We start from the raw sequence: 18438 nt of genomic DNA on the forward strand, positions 1-18438 counted from the left end.
CACAAGAGACCAAAATGACACAGAAATTAACAACTATAGGTCACCGTACGGCCTTCAACAATGAGCAAAGCCCATACCGCATAGTCAGCTATAAAAGGCCCCGAAATGACAATGCAATACAATTCAAACGAGAAAATTAACGGCCTTATTTATGTACAAAAAATGAATGAAAAGCAAATATGTAACACAGACACAAACGACAACCACTGAATTACAGGCTCCTGACTTGGAACAGCCACATACTGCTTTCATTTTTCAAGTACTGCTAAGTTATTGTAGCGAGCCAGGGGTTGACTAACCCAACAGAAAACAAAATTTTATCTCTGAATTCCAACCACTTGGAAAAGTATAAAACTCAAGACTAAATGACTATTACTGACAACACTGAATATTCTATGACTAAAGGTTCTCCATAGAATCCGGACAATCAGATTATAATGCTATATCCTGGTGAAAAGAACACCAAACAAGTTTTGAAGTTTCCATATATTTCTTTATTTTTATATATTATAGGTATCAAATATGTATTTCACAGTATAAGTATACATGTACAGTTATTACATCATAAAAGTTCTAGCACCTCTCTAAACCGCTCTAAACCAGTCTTAGAGCTCCCAATAAAATGTAGGAACTAATCTGTTTATCAATTTATGAATTCAAAATAAGTTAATTAAATGTGTTGAGATACATGGGAAAAATACAGTAGGAGGTTGTGATCTCTAGTTTTATATAGTACTGTTGGTAGAACTATATAATAATTTGTACTGATGTGTATAAGAAAATTTACATGGTTGAGTCTTGCTATATAAATTACTTATTTAACTAACAATTTGTATAAATATAAAGTTTAAAATTTCGTGAAGAAGTTAATCAGAAACCTTTTCTGATTTAGATAAGTAGTTTAGGAAACTGATACCTTATCAGTTCAATATTTTAAATAGCTATCAGGACCTTCCTGATATATATATATACAAAAAATGTGGTTAAAAGAAATACTGTCAAGTCCTTACTTAGACAGCATTCTACAAAATCAAGGCAACTGCCAGGTCCTTCCTGAAACAGTACCTATTTTAAGTTAACAGTTAGAACCTTTCTAACTGTGAACGAATTTAATATGGTTTCCAAACCTTATGGAAACCATAACCCTTAATTCTAAAGATGGCCTATTTATTCCTATTTAAAGTGTTTTAAAATTTACAAACATCAAATAACTATTTAATTAAAGCATTGCCTGGAAAATCCGTCAAATTAACTAAAGGTATAAAAGCTACAATTTCTTAAATTTAACTTAACATGACTGATGAAAACAAGATTAAAATGCTCATAAAAGTCCGCTAAAATAGGTTTAACTTTCAATAACTAAAAAGACATTGTTTTTACCTTTTCAATCTTAAATAACTATACATTTAGTTAGAGTAAATATGGAAATTTGTCTTAAATTAACTTGAATCCAAAATATGCCTTAACAAGCCAAAGTTTTAAGCAAGCCTAACGTTTTAGCGTTTTTTTACGTCACCGTTGGAAATGTGGGAAGTTGGATGTTGGATGTTGGAACGTAGGAAATTCCCGCGGAAGTTAGATTTAAAGAAAAATAATTATTTATAAAAATAATTCTTAAATTCAAATAAAATACATTTCTCATCTTATATTTATATAAAAGCTTCTACTATGTTATTTAATTCAATTCTCCTTGGCAACTATAAATAAAGTTACAACTGCGCCACCGGAAGTAGCGGCTTGAATAAGAGAACAAAACATGTGTGTGTTAACGGCTGACAAAAATTACAGAATTACGCCGCTAAAACAACTTGACAGCTTATAAAAACTATGTGATTACTTTATATACAACTCATGGATATACGATATGCCGGTGAGTACCACTGTGAAAGCGTTAAATTAAAAATCGAACTAATAATCATCAACGATCAGATTGACATGTTATAACTACTGCGCATGAGCAGGAATGTACACATTCATTCATAAAGATAAACACTCAGAACAGGTGCTCGTAATTTACATTGCATAGTCTACAATGGAAAACTTCATATAACAACAATTCAATCAACAGAACTGGTATCAGGAATAACATTTCTTCATACAACAACTACAGTTTATTTACAACACGCATAAAAATAGCGTTTTTCTAACAGTAACACCTTATGTGGATTGACATCAGCACATGTTTAAAAATGCAAATTAATTCTGGAACGAGGCACTTGTAGCAGACGACACTTTAGCCTTATATATCAACATGGAGAAGGACAAAAGTTTCAACAATTTCAAATGAATTAACAAGGAAGTTATGTTAACAAGAGTCAGATATTATACAGATATTGGGAAGTATGTGATGCCAATTTATTTCTGTTATAACAGTTTCAAAGATTTAAACTGTGAAAAGTTAACTTTAGGTGCCATAAATCATTCAAAAATGAGAATGTTACAGTTGTGAAATTTCTAGTCAATAATAAAATTGAATAAAATATGTTCTATTTCTATTACATTTGTATGTCACTGTCATGATGACTGTTTCTATTCAAAAAATGAACAATTACAAAATGATCAAAAATACTTAAAGCTGCTTGTCTTAACAACACATTTCATACGATGAACATTCAAATAAATAACATCATAAATCTATGCACAATTCAAAACATACAATTCAAACACTGCATGTACTTGTCATATAATACACACAATAATATCAACCAATTCTTATATTAAATTGAGTAGGGGCTGGTGCCTTACATTTTACCCCCCAATAAAACATTAAGCGTCCTCGCAAATGTTTATATACAAAATACATAATTTAATCTAATGTTTCAATATTTTCAGGTTGGAAGTCACAGATTAACAGTTTAACCAGAAACCAGAAAAATTGTTTCAACAGGCATATATTAAAACTACACTTGTATTTACAACTATGCCTCGTTATTGACTTGAAAATTACTCATGGAAACCAGGAATGAGTACATGTACTATGGACTTATCATCTACATTACTTCAAAATACAAAACAACAACTATATAATTATGCTACGAATGATTGAAATGTGAAATATAGGAGGATGCTTAAAATTTCTACCTATTATACTACAAGAAAATTAAAGAGGTTATCAAGGTTCAAATGTATGACGGAATAAGAAGAAATGTGAGGCTGTAAAACACAGATGGTAAAGTCATGAGTTGCCCTTACAAGGAGAATTGATCTTTAATTTAAAATTTCTTTCTAAAATATATCTCAAATCAAAAATTACACCACAAGCCTTACAATCTTACTGACCACTTAATAGAATATAATTTCATATAAATAAATTCTCTTAACAAATTTTCCTTTCAATACCAAATTCAAATGTCAAATAATTTCACTTTTAACAAAATAATTTCATTAGCTTTAATACTAAACAAGTTAGTTAAATTTTTACAAAATTGACAATAAGTCAAGGAAGGCCAAAATTTAAAAGTTATATATAAACAGTAAATACAATGCAGACTAAAATAATGATATTAATGTCAGTTTTCTTTATTTTCTGGATCCTTCTTCTCAACCACTGACTTCACTTTGGGCTGGCGTTGTGTCTTCAATCGGTTTACATAAGGTTTCCTGCGTGCTTGTTTAAATGGGCGGTTTGATAAGTTTGACAATCTGTCTTGCACTGTCTGATGGCGACCCTGCACCCTTTCAAATTTTATTTTAGCGGGTAGAAAACATGACCTTGTGGTAAAAGTGTTAAATTCTGTACACAGTAATTCATGTAATCTGGTAATTGATATTTTTCTGATAAAAAAATAGGAATCAGACTTTAGTCTAATTTTTAAACAATGATCCACATGATCAAAGTACATATGACTGCATTGATCAACTTTAAAAGTACATGTGACCTCCCAAGGTCAAGTATATAGCAATAATGATAAGAAAATATTTCGACTTAAATTCCAGTCAAACTTATTGTCAAGGACAATACATGTAGTTACACATATTTCAACAAACACAATTTTATAAATTTTTGTGTATACTGTGAATACACAATTTAAATAACAAAACTAAACAATGTCACGAATGTGTTGACTCAGTACTGACTCTTCAAAAGACAATGAAAGAAGTCATACTTTAATGTTTAAACTTTTAATCCATTTTCGGTTGGATTGACCATTATATGGTTTCAGTTTGTCATGATTGACAACTTTCCTTTTGGTAAGGCATCTATTTGAATTTCATAATTCAGGTCATTGATTTTTTTGGGTCACAAGTCATGGACCAATAAAAAGGGGTTGTAATGATTTCATTACTAGGGACTGGGTCATCTTTATTTTGACCTGTTGTCTGGTTTAGCATCTCTGATTAATTCACCAGAGAGCTATCCATATCAATTGCTCTTTTGTGGGGGCCACATCCGTCCGCAGTACTCTTTTTGGTTATATTACGGATTATACCTTCATTGGTTTGCCAAGTTACCGGATTTGACTCCAGTTTTATACGTCTGTCACTATGTAAATTGGTAGAATCTTTTGTGTTTTCAGATGAAAACAAAAGAATGGGTTGGTCTTCAACCTTTTCAGCTAATCCAACTACAGTATCTTGATTCATTTGAACCTCTCGATCAAAAGGGTTAATTAATCGAACTTTATTAGTTACATCATGGCAAATATCAACTAAACTAGATGCCATCATCACAGGATGATTTTCTTTGGATTTGGGACTGGGTTCTATCAAATAATCTTGGGGTGGGGATATAGGATCACTTTCTGTTTTATCAACAAAAACATCAATAAGTATTTCACTCTGTGGGGGGATAATAAAATTGTCAGCTGCTCTGACTTTTCTAACAGGTTCCGGTTGTCCTATTTGGATACATGGAATAGTTACTCCATTTAACAATATAACTCCTTCAGTTAATTTTATATCAGCAGGGCCCATCTCACCCTTCATCAAAATATCTAATCCCAATAACACTTCATCTTCTATTTCAGCCACTACTAATTCTTTTGCTAGGGACAAATTTCCCAATTCAAGGTTAAAAATAGCTTTTCCCTTTTCAACTAAGGGTTGGCCATTGGCACTAGCCAAGGTACTTGACTTTTCAAGTTTAGGTCTGTCAGAATGTGGAATTTTTTTGAAAATAGGAGTAGAAATTACAGTTCGTGCAGCACCTGTGTCTGCTGTAAAAGTAACTTTGACTCCTTGAATACTGCCGTCTATATAAACACCGTCGCAACGTACGACTTGTCGACCAATTATGTCCAATTTGTTTGATTGAGGAGTTTCATCTTTAACATTAGATGAAATTTCAACTTCCTCATCACTTTCAGGTATAAAAGATTCTTCATTAGTAACACCTAATGATTTTTCTTTCTCCTGACTACAATTGGTTTTAACTAAAGACCTATCATCTTTCACATCAGATGAATCAATGCCCACTGTTAATTTAACTTCTTTTTTAACCAAGGACCTATCATCTTTCACATCAGATGAATCAATGCCCACTGTAAATTTAACTTCTTTATTAATTACTTTAGGAGTTCTATTGTCAATAGGAATACTTTTCTCTACCAAATTTTGACCTTTAAATTCAACCCTTGAGGTCTTCTCCCGGTCACCAGAGTCGACCCTTCCTAGTTTAACCCAAAATCTTGTGATGGGGGACCATTGTAAGAATAAGCTCCTCTCTGATCAAAGTTGGGACTGTTTTGAGCCCATGGAGGATTAAATGGTGGTGGTGGTGGTTGGGAATTAAAAGGTGGTGGTGGTCTCATGTCCATTTTGTCATTTCTTTTGGGGTTACTAGTACAATTTCTGGCCATATGGCCTGGCTGACCACAGCGAAAACATACAAGTGGACCTCTGGGGCCATTATTCTGGTTATTATAACCTGGATGAGGCATTTGGCTAGGGTTTGGCTTTGTAAACTGCTTATTTTGTATTTCAGACTGTTTGCATTCAAACATTCTATCAAATAAGGATTTCAGTTCATCTTCTTTTATAGTCAAAGTTTTTGATTTTTGTTCAGTAACTTCTGTATTATTGGAATTTGGAATAGGATTTGGTTTGTTATCATCAGTGGTCTTTTTACCGTTAAGTTGTCCAAAATTTTTCTTAACTTGTCTAACTGTCTTTTTATTATTTTCATCTGGATTAGGGTTTTTCATTGTTTCAGAATAGGTTATAACCTCATGAACTGCCTCTTCTATTGTCTGGGGGTCTTTATTCAATTCTATGTGTATACGGGCTTTGTAGTCTTGCAAGCCCAAAAGAAACCTTTGAAGCAGGTCTTCTTGTCTGGTTTTAAAATCCCTATTTTTGTATGCCTTGTCATATAGGCGCTTTAATTCAGATGCAAATTTTTCAGGTGTCTCACCTGACAATTGCCTGCGTCTACTAAATTGTAGTTTGTAGGTTCTACTAGACTCAATGACCCCAAATCTGTTTCTTAATTCTTTAATTAATTTAGTATATTTGTCTAAAGTTTTGCTAGGCAGTTGGTCAAAGACAAAATCACCTGCCTCTCCCTGTAATCTAGGTATAAGCTCTCGAAGCTTTTCATTATCGTCCCAATCATTTAGTCGAGCCACAGCCTGAAACCTATTAAGCCAAACTTCCCATTTCTCATTGCCTGTAAATGCAGGAAGCTTAACGTTTTGCCCTGACTTTGGTTTTGACCTGGATTTAAAAATTTGACTGGTGGCTATACTGCTAGTAGCTGAGAGTGAGGACTCACTGTCAGAGCTTTCACTAGATGAGTCTGTATCTAGGGTTATGGATCTCATTTTGGATCGTCTGGATTTAATACGGGGATTTGGGGTTTTATCTGTATGAGATTTAGCCATAGGACTGGCATTCCCCTGGAGGGCAGTCAAAACAGCAGAAACTATCTGTGTGGTCATGTCCACAAATACATTTTTGTTTAATCCACCCATTTCAATTGAATCACCTTGATTCATTTGTTGACTGGGCATGTCAGTCTCATGAGCTTTATTTATTTGCTTCTTTTGGAGTAAGCGTAAGCTCTTTCTTTGAGTTTGTTGGACTGGTTTAGAGGGCTTTATAGCTGAACTGGTGCTAGGTTTAGGTCTAAAGATGACCGTTTCATCTTCATGTTCATAATCTGATTGACCGGATGTCAAGTCATATTCTGTGTCACATTGTTCGGTTATATATTCATCAAAATCATCAGAATATTCAGTGTCAGTGGCAGGAGCCTGAGTTTTTCTCCGTACCATGTTTCTTATTTTAGTCAAGAGTACGTATCACTGGATTCACTAATTTAAATGAATCCCACCGAGGATGCCAAAATCTGTAGCGAGCCAGGGGTTGAATAACCCAACAGAAAACAAAATTTTATCTCTGAATTCCAACCACTTGGAAAAGTATAAAACTCAAGACTAAATGACTATTACTGACAACACTGAATATTCTATGACTAAAGGTTCTCCATAGAATCCGGACAATCAGATTATAATGCTATATCCTGGTGAAAAGAACACCAAACAAGTTTTGAAGTTTCCATATATTTCTTTATTTTTATATATTATAGGTATCAAATATGTATTTCACAGTATAAGTATACATGTACAGTTATTACATCATAAAAGTTCTAGCACCTCTCTAAACCGCTCTAAACCAGTCTTAGAGCTCCCAATAAAATGTAGGAACTAATCTGTTTATCAATTTATGAATTCAAAATAAGTTAATTAAATGTGTTGAGATACATGGGAAAAATACAGTAGGAGGTTGTGATCTCTAGTTTTATATAGTACTGTTGGTAGAACTATATAATAATTTGTACTGATGTGTATAAGAAAATTTACATGGTTGAGTCTTGCTATATAAATTACTTATTTAACTAACAATTTGTATAAATATAAAGTTTAAAATTTCGTGAAGAAGTTAATCAGAAACCTTTTCTGATTTAGATAAGTAGTTTAGGAAACTGATACCTTATCAGTTCAATATTTTAAATAGCTATCAGGACCTTCCTGATATATATATATACAAAAAATGTGGTTAAAAGAAATACTGTCAAGTCCTTACTTAGACAGCATTCTACAAAATCAAGGCAACTGCCAGGTCCTTCCTGAAACAGTACCTATTTTAAGTTAACAGTTAGAACCTTTCTAACTGTGAACGAATTTAATATGGTTTCCAAACCTTATGGAAACCATAACCCTTAATTCTAAAGATGGCCTATTTATTCCTATTTAAAGTGTTTTAAAATTTACAAACATCAAATAACTATTTAATTAAAGCATTGCCTGGAAAATCCGTCAAATTAACTAAAGGTATAAAAGCTACAATTTCTTAAATTTAACTTAACATGACTGATGAAAACAAGATTAAAATGCTCCTAAAAGTCCGCTAAAATAGGTTTAACTTTCAATAACTAAAAAGACATTGTTTTTACCTTTTCAATCTTAAATAACTATACATTTAGTTAGAGTAAATATGGAAATTTGTCTTAAATTAACTTGAATCCAAAATATGCCTTAACAAGCCAAAGTTTTAAGCAAGCCTAACGTTTTAGCGTTTTTTTACGTCACCGTTGGAAATGTGGGAAGTTGGATGTTGGATGTTGGAACGTAGGAAATTCCCGCGGAAGTTAGATTTAAAGAAAAATAATTATTTATAAAAATAATTCTTAAATTCAAATAAAATACATTTCTCATCTTATATTTATATAAAAGCTTCTACTATGTTATTTAATTCAATTCTCCTTGGCAACTATAAATAAAGTTACAACTGCGCCACCGGAAGTAGCGGCTTGAATAAGAGAACAAAACATGTGTGTGTTAACGGCTGACAAAAATTACAGAATTACGCCGCTAAAGCAACTTGACAGCTTATAAAAACTATGTGATTACTTTATATACAACTCATGGATATACGATATGCCGGTGAGTACCACTGTGAAAGCGTTAAATTAAAAATCGAACTAATAATCATCAACGATCAGATTGACATGTTATAACTACTGCGCATGAGCAGGAATGTACACATTCATTCATAAAGATACACTCAGAACAGGTGCTCGTAATTTACATTGCATAGTCTACAATGGAAAACTTCATATAACAACAATTCAATCAACAGAACTGGTATCAGGAATAACATTTCTTCATACAACAACTACAGTTTATTTACAACACGCATAAAAATAGCGTTTTTCTAACAGTAACACCTTATGTGGATTGACATCAGCACATGTTTAAAAATGCAAATTAATTCTGGAACGAGGCACTTGTAGCAGACGACACTTTAGCCTTATATATCAACATGGAGAAGGACAAAAGTTTCAACAATTTCAAATGAATTAACAAGGAAGTTATGTTAACAAGAGTCAGATATTATACAGATATTGGGAAGTATGTGATGCCAATTTATTTCTGTTATAACAGTTTCAAAGATTTAAACTGTGAAAAGTTAACTTTAGGTGCCATAAATCATTCAAAAATGAGAATGTTACAGTTGTGAAATTTCTAGTCAATAATAAAATTGAATAAAATATGTTCTATTTCTATTACATTTGTATGTCACTGTCATGATGACTGTTTCTATTCAAAAAATGAACAATTACAAAATGATCAAAAATACTTAAAGCTGCTTGTCTTAACAACACATTTCATACGATGAACATTCAAATAAATAACATCATAAATCTATGCACAATTCAAAACATACAATTCAAACACTGCATGTACTTGTCATATAATACACACAATAATATCAACCAATTCTTATATTAAATTGAGTAGGGGCTGGTGCCTTACATTATATAAAAGAAATGAATATTGCATGGTTACAGTGCTGTACTAAAAATTAGAAACAGATTTGTTTTAAACTTAATTTTATTAAAATATTTTACCGTATTCTGTTAGTATAACAGTGAATTCAAACGCTTTCATAATGTGTTCATCTGTAAGTGTCATAGGGATTGACGACTCGGACGCTCGGCTCGGTAATCTACCATCAATCTTTTTGTGACTATCTTTTACTATTATGTCTGGAGATTCACCCTGCAATGGACTGTGTTCGTATTTTTCCATATCTTCTTCACTTTCAGATACTTTTCCTAGTAAACGGCGATCCATGCGCTAAAACAATTATTAATGATACAAAAAGCAGTTCTACAAAGGCAATTATGTTCATCAGGAATATTTTATTTACATATTACTTAACATGTTCGCCTATTGATAAAGCAGTTGTTATATAAGTCAATGAGGGATATCGCATTCAAACTTGTTAAACCCCGCCACATTCTGTTTGTGTCTGTCCCAAGTCAGGAATCTGTAATTCAGTTGTTGTCGTTTATTGCTGTGTTACATCATTGGTAATCATACCACTTCTTCTTTTTAAAGTCTCTGTAAATTAAATTTTATAAAAATGTTTGTTCAACTACACATGCTACATGTATTTAATAAATTATAAATTTCTCCATAGACAAAAAAAAAAAGATTCATTTAACAATCAAGATGTGATTCCAAATAAGTAGCTGTATGAGTACGGAAAATTAAAGGAACTTTGTACATTATTCAGACAACCATTTCACAATAATTTAATTTTGGATGTAACGCGTCTTCTGATTGGCTGACGTTATTTTGTTGTCAGCCCATTGACATAATTAAGTCATGTGACCGTGACGTCATCAACGTTTTTTCATGGTTTTCTACGGTTTGAAATGGAATTTAGAATTAAATTATAAGAAATGACTAATATTTTTTTCTATCTATTCGACATAACATAAAAATTTGGTGCACACTGTTAAATAACCCGCTACGCGCGTTATTCAGTCTGCACCAAATTTTTTATGTTATTTCTTCATAGACAAAAAAATATTACAGTCATTCCTTAATTAATCAAATAGTAAATTAATTAAAAAGTTTTCTTACCACAGCTTTTCTGAAAGCCTTTCGTTCCACTGTCATAAACTGTTTTACTGTATCTTTTAATCTCTGAAAATAATTAACAGTAAACTAACGAGAATTATTTGCTTTATGTTTGGTTCACAAAACATCCTGTATCTGTCTATCACCGAAAGTCATACGGTGGACTGTACTTATAGATGTGCACTTATTTTGTCTTTTTTGAATAATTGCCTATTTAAAAGTACTTCGATGTTTATCTTCGTGTTTGGCATTCTTTGATTAATGCTTTTTGGCTGTCCCTAAATAACTTTTTAATTAGGATAAAAATGAATAAAACAACATTTTTGTACACTATTGTAAAAACTGCTTACTACTGATAGCGATTATGATAGTGTACACATTGATTATTGCTTTGTACAATATTTCATTTTTGGAGAGAAAATTCTAAAACAGAACTAATCAGTTCTGATTTATAACGCTCTTTACTCATTTTTCACAACTTGAAAACTTTGTAAAAATCTAATATTCTGATTTAACTTCTGTAACAATACAGAATAAATACATAAAGAATAGGATTGATTCAGAAACTTTTGTTCTATACTCATTAGGTTTGTTAACTTCGTTGGACGTTATACATTTCTAGTACATTTATATGCTTTTCTTTTTTTTATACCTCTGTCACAAAATCTTGAACAGAACAGAGCAGTGAAGCATCATCTTCTCTGGTAATACTCATAAAAACCGTCATTTTCATTGCCTCTGGCAACACGTTATCACGACCGGCAGCCAGATACTGATTAAAGATCGTGTGAGCTAGCTTCCGCCTAACCAAATGTCCAAATTCGTCTCTATGTGAATCGTCTGCATCCAAATACTGTCTCACGACTGTCCAAAACTCTAGCAATCTTATTTCTCTAGTTTTTCTTGATTCATACAAATATGATTGTAAAGGATTTCCCGCCAATTTTTCCGCTGCAAGAGCAATCATAACTTTGCCTGTAGCCTTCCGACCAGTGTTGATACGTTTCGTTCCACTGATGTAAGTTGACATAGATGGCGGTATTTTAGGCAGTGGACCAATAAAGGTAAATGGTGGTGTCACTGTTTGAACGGACATTGTTTTAAATGAAGACGTGAGATCTCTTGGGTCAGCACTACTACCGAAATCTAATGATTGCGTTTTTAGTGGCGATACATATCTCTTTTCCAATTGACCTCCTGCAACGTACAAAACAAAGACATCTGAGTATTTCGTATTTTATGATTTTGTTTAATCAAGCTTAAATGGTTTTATAAAACAGTTATCTCTCCCAATACATTCATATATGCCATTGTTAATAGTTGATGAACACCCTTTTATTTTTTATAAACTTATCAATAAATATCAATAATAATAATTTAGAAGTGTGTTCTATCCCAGGACGGATCACACCAGAAAGTTGCAAATAAGCATTTGCTACTTCTCCGATAAACACTCGACATTCAGCGGTAAGAGCAAATACGAATCAGCTCGGAATCAGAATAAAATTTCCGAAAAGGGTGATATGTCGACCTGTGGTGTGTTATCAACTTTTAAAAGACTTTAACTATTTTACTAAATATCACGATATAAAAGGTTATTTGTGAAGTATGTTTCCAACACCGGAATTTTATAAAAAAATGACTTACATACCTGCCTAACACTGTAATATAATCTTTTACGAAAACCAAAGACCTAAGGGAGTGCCCTTTATTTTATTTTGTCTTTTGGGGTTTTGTGTGAAAACATGTATACTGCAGTTTGTCAGTCGATGAGTCTGTTATTTTATTGCAATGAACGTCAACTGTCTATTTCATGTGGGTCTGGATTGGGGGGTCTGTTATTCTGTAAACATTTAATTTTCACCCCTTTTTTCTCTAATGTTCAAAAAATTAACCCCTTTTTTCTCTAATCTTCAAAAAATTAACCCCTTTTTTCTCTAATCTTCATTTTTTCGCCCGTTATTCTTTAATCTTCATTTTTAAGGGCATTATTCTTTAATCATTTAACCCCATCCAAACTCTCTTTCATAGCTTGAAGCAAGACAAATATAATTCTTTAGTTCTCTACATTGGAATTATGTATAAATATATCTCAACTTTGGACTGCAAGGTTATCTCTTCTTTACTTGTAATGCATTTCTGTATAAAATATACACCAACACAAATCCAATCAGTGATTTATGATTTACGACTTCTTACTTTCAGCAATAGTATGAAAATCATTACATTATGACTTCTTAGTTCCTGCTATACTTTTCATCTTTGTACTTTGACCTATAATGGTTTACTTTTTTCAAATTAATTGTGACTTGTATGGAGAGTTGTCGTCTCATTGGCACTCATTCCGCATTTTCTTATGTCTATTAAAAAGAACATATTCACTTTGCTTTATGACTTGATACCTCCGGCTATAGTCAGAAAATCTGTGTTTTATGACTTCTTACCTCCGGATATAGTCAGAAAATCACTGTGTTTTATGACTTCTTACCTCCGGCTATAGTCAGAAAATCACTGTGTTTTATGACTTCTTACCTCCGGTTATAGTCAGAAAAGCAATGTGTTTTATGACTTCTTACCTCCGGCTATAGTCAGAAAAGCAATGTGTTTTATGACTTCTTACCTCCAGCTATAGTCAGAAAATCACTGTGTTTTAAAATTTCTTCCTGTTCATCATGATCAGTAGGTTCCTCCTCGATAAAAGAATAGTCAACGGTTGAAGTCGAGGCTAATGTATCAGATAGGCTGGATTCGGTTAGAGTTGTATCGGACCGGTCAAATTTAGGTGTTTCCTGAACGTTCGTCATTTCTCCGGCAACGTTGGACTCAATTATTTTTGTCGGAGTCAGTTCTAGCTTTGTGGTATCTGTCGGAAACAAGGACTTACACTTCATTTGTTGTTGTTTTTCTATGGCTATTTTATCATGTGGCGTCTCTCGATTCAAAACTTCTAGGTAATGTTTAGGTGCTGTTTTCATTAGATGGATTACATATCTTGGTACCCAATATACTTTCATTGCAGAGACAATTATATTTTGCAAGTCACGAAAGGCCTCGTCCGAATTCACACGATAAATAACATTTCCACTTCCGAATATTTGTATAAGTTCCATTTGTATATTTGATTCGGGTATAAAATCAAAATTCAGTTTCCCTGTAACAGAAAAAACAAAGGTTTGGTTTTACAATATAGTTTGATGACTTATAGTTGTTTTATTTCTGTGTCATTTGGTTTTTTGTGAAGAGTTTTTGGCAATCATATAACACATCTTTATGGCAAGCCGTTTTACTATTTATTCGAATTTCAAGATATCTCCTATAATATATAAGATATCTCCTTTAATATATAAGATATCTTATATAATTTCATTTTTATAAGATATCTCATATATTATATAAGATATCTCATAAAGTTTATAAGATATCTCCTAAAGTTTATAAGATATCTCATAAAGTTTATAGGATATCTTATATATTTTATAAGATATCTTATAAAGTATATGAGATATCTTATAAACAATTTTTATATAAGATATCTTATATAGCTTATATAGTCTTATATATTATATGAGATATCTTATATATTATATAAGATATCTTTTATGTAATATAAGATATCTTATATACTTTATAAGATATCTTCTTAAGTTTATAAGATATCTTATGAAATATATGAGATATCTTATAAACAATTTTTATATAAGATATCTTATATAATTTATAAGATATCTTATATAGTTTATAAGATATCTTATATAGTTTATAAGATATCTCATATAGTTTATAAGATATCTGATAAATTATATGAGATATCTTATAAACTATATAAGATATCTTATAAACTATATGAGATATCTTATAAACTTATAAGATATCTCATATAGTTTATGAGATATCTTGAAGCAAGAATAAATAGCAAAACGGCTTGCCATACATCTTCTTTGTATATGATGATTTCTAGGAAACATACACTGGCTGCGAAAATGTCAGTATAAGAAGGAGTCCCAAACAATTATACATGAGAAACTTTGATGTTTATAATTCAAAATAAGTACAGAGAAAATTCACTTACCATACTTATTTCCTATGATTTCAATTGCAGATCAATACACTCTAGTCAATTGACAGGAAAACATGCATACCGAAAGCCACTTTCTGTTGATAAGATTCATTAAATTGTATGGCTTAAGTACTTGTATGATATAATGTTGCAGCTGTCTCCTAGGTTTCCTAACACGGGTTTTGTTAACCCTTTTAATCCTTTTTATCTAACTACTCAATATGTTTTTTTTATTTTTATTTTCCGAAATTTAAGCCTAGAGTGCAACTGATGTGGGTTATTCCAGAAAAAGCGCATTGCGCGTTCTAATTTAACATCATACGGTTGTTTTGGTCGTTTTTTTATATAATGTTTAAACTTTTGTTGTACGTACCTCATTGTTAACAAGAAAATACAATCGTAATATTATAATTTTTGTCATTAATGAGTGATAAAACTGAATTACCTTCAAAAACAGCAAATTTCCCTGCACTGTCAAGTTCATTTGGAGCGCCATCTGCAAGGTACATGTTCCGTATATACAGCATCAATTTCCGGCGTTCATCTCCATCAGGCATGCGTCGTATCTTTTCAAGGTCGAGCCAACATCGATAACATTTTTCGCCGGCAGTTCCAATCAGAAATTCACGAAAAAGCTGCATTCCAACTGCATTGCCAAGAAGGTTTCGTGTAAATATTCGGTCTTTGGAATCGCATTCTAGATGAAACAAAATGCCATACATTGAAATGCCAATCACCCCCAACGTAAGTAATCACCTTCACAAATTGGATACATTACAAATCAAAATAAGTTGTTAAAAATCTCCAAATTATATTGAAACTTACAAAAGAACAGAAAATAAATTATCCTGTTGCAGGAAACCCACAGAATTCAACACTTCAGTCTTAACATAAGACACGCTCTCTGAATTTGTTAATTTGAAGTGACCAGAAGAAGGTTGCACAGTAGTGTTCAATTCCAACAGGAAGTGCCAAAAAGAGTCCATTTACAGTTACTAAATTTGACAATGTGAAAAACCCATCAAATAAAAAAGCATCAATCTCTCTGGTAAAGTAAAGAACAATGGGACGACGCTAATGAGATAGCACAAATGGAACTATTTTTAAAAACCAAGAACGAATTGTTCTTTACTTTTCTTTTCAAATATGTTTCTCAATAGATGCGCGATTTCGCCACACTCGTTTTGTATATATGATGTTGCATCAGAATTTTAGGTATTGACTTAGTGCTCTCAATGTATGACGTTCTTTTTACATGTTTATTATACGTAACTTGCTAGTACAAAAGGAAGGCCAATTTCAAAACCAATGCGATGGATAGTACGTGTAGCAAAATGCCTAAATTTATGTATAGAGAAAATTTAGGAAACTACATTATTAGCTTTTCAGGTGACCTTTAAGAAGGAATTTTCAAGAATGTGTAGCTGATTTCTCCATTGTCATTCTCACGTCACGTGGTTGTTCAGACGATTGACGTTTTTTTTTATATGTGGGTGAGTTATTGACATAACCGTGAGATAGATGGTATGTGCTAGGATAGACCGAGGAGTACAACGGCACAAGTTGGCTATACTTGACGACCGGACTTCAGACGGTTAGATTATAAGATATTTAATGAATTAAACGAATACATCATGGTCTGTAAGGATCATCGACAACAATATTTTGCTGAAGATTTTTTTATATGCGTTATTTTTCAATTTGACAAGTAACGTCTGAAATTATATTGACTGACCTTAATGACATTAATATTCGGTACGGTAGTAATATCTGTCGAAACGGTAGAAAACATAAAGGACTCGAACATTTAATATCTAAGAAAATGTATTATGTGTATATAATTTATTGTCATCGGACTAAAATTATCGGTAAATTGTGATTTGCTCTGATACCATGGACTTTTTATTCAAGCAATGTGTTTCCACCTGGACACATTTGTCCAGGACTGATAGATTACTATTTCACTTAGAAAAATACGCACACGATAAACTCTTTTATGACGCAGTTTCATCATATAATGATAAAAATTAGTAGTAAAGTACGAACGTACCTTTTAGTTCAAGATGTTGTACTATATCTCGAAGTCTACTACTGAATACATATTCTCCGAAAAGATATGATTTAAAAAATCCTGGATATCTATGTATACGTAACCAGCAAATAACTTCTCGTCGGTCGATATACTGAAAATTGAAACATGTATTTATATTTAAAAACAAATTCATGCAGAGTATGTATATTCAAGACGATAACGATAGCTTTTTCTTCATTGTATATAAAATAAAAAAAAAAAAAAAAAAAAAAAAAAAAAAAAAAAAAAAAACCATCGAATATTAATCATATTTTTTTCTATTCACATGTACATACAATGGTTTTGATATTTTTCATCTAAATTAAAAAAAAAAAAAAAAAAAAAAAACCGGTAGAATCCTGTTTAAGCAGTTTGTCGTAAATGTTATGTTTCCCCCCTTGGAAAAAAAACCGCAGTCTGTTATGCCCGCGTCACACTGTCCCGATTTTTATATACGATGGACCCCCGAATGCTAAAATTGTAAGTTCGTACGAAGTTGGTCCCGATTTCGTTAAAATACCAAAAAGTGACCGAAGCAAGTACGATGAATAACGAAGTCTATACGATGGTGCCGAAATTGTATACGATAGCAAAAGATGGACATACGAAGGTTAACCGAAGACGGGTATTTAAGCTTCATATCTCAGCCGTAGCCTACACGATGGATCACGAAGGCTACACGATGGATTACGAAGGCTACACGATGGATTACGATGATGACACGATGGCCATACGATGTCTAAAAAATACGAACAGAATTTCAACAACATATCGTTTCTGTACAAGTCTGCCATGCATGGCGGGTAATCGATCTTTTTGTCTAATTCTTATAAAACTTAGTTTATTATCCCCTCGCCTACTACATGTAAGTTGAGTGTAGATAAAATTGTTATGGACACTCTAGAACCAAAATGCTCAAAACTTGGTATGATGTTACTCGTTAAGAATATCTTAAGCGCTATTGACTTTAAAGTTCAAAGGTCAAGGTCACAGTGGCAGTTGTAATACAAGGCAATATCACCCTTGTGGACACTCTAAAACCAATATGCTTCAAAACATTTTAACCACATTTGGTATATTGTTCCTCCTTGTAATGATCTGACATTTTTTACGTTCAAGGCCAAAGGTCAAGGTCATGCAGATGGACTTGTTTTTTCTACTTGAAATAGCATAATACACAGGAAATTGGTTGCTAATTTTTTTACCTGCTGGTTCTAAAGACAATATTAAAGGCATTTCCAGTTACTAAATGTTTTGGTTGATTTCTAAAAAAATAGTTTATGTATCAAATATGCATATTCAATTTACCATTTTCTGCTTGTGTCATATACAAATATAGTGTCCATATTTGTCCCCAATATGTTACATACGAGGGGATGCCACGCTCGGCATTGCCTTGTTTGAACTGTGAAATGTGTGCACTAGTCTGAATAATC

General features: G+C 32.3%; 1 protein-coding gene and 1 long non-coding RNA gene across 2 annotated transcripts in view; one reads left to right on the plus strand and one right to left on the minus strand.

The window, feature by feature from the left end:
• LOC143080433 (uncharacterized) overlaps positions 1-18438 on the minus strand; it is a 49188-nt gene that overhangs the window by 21938 nt on the left and 8812 nt on the right. Inside the window, exons 4-9 of the mRNA XM_076256277.1 lie at positions 16982-17114; positions 15377-15628; positions 13495-14025; positions 11527-12071; positions 10878-10940; positions 9854-10082 (exon numbers count right to left, since the gene is read on the minus strand). Coding sequence (XP_076112392.1) covers positions 9854-10082; positions 10878-10940; positions 11527-12071; positions 13495-14025; positions 15377-15628; positions 16982-17114 — 1753 coding nt within the window. The remainder of the gene's footprint in view (positions 1-9853; positions 10083-10877; positions 10941-11526; positions 12072-13494; positions 14026-15376; positions 15629-16981; positions 17115-18438) is intronic.
• LOC143080432 (uncharacterized) lies at positions 281-9508 on the plus strand. Its single transcript, XR_012979713.1, has 2 exons — positions 281-2340; positions 2833-9508. It is a non-coding gene; the product is annotated as an uncharacterized LOC143080432 (long non-coding RNA).

This window comes from Mytilus galloprovincialis, chromosome 6 (genome assembly GCF_965363235.1).
Source record: "Mytilus galloprovincialis chromosome 6, xbMytGall1.hap1.1, whole genome shotgun sequence".
Classification (NCBI taxonomy): Eukaryota; Metazoa; Mollusca; class Bivalvia; order Mytilida; family Mytilidae; genus Mytilus; species Mytilus galloprovincialis.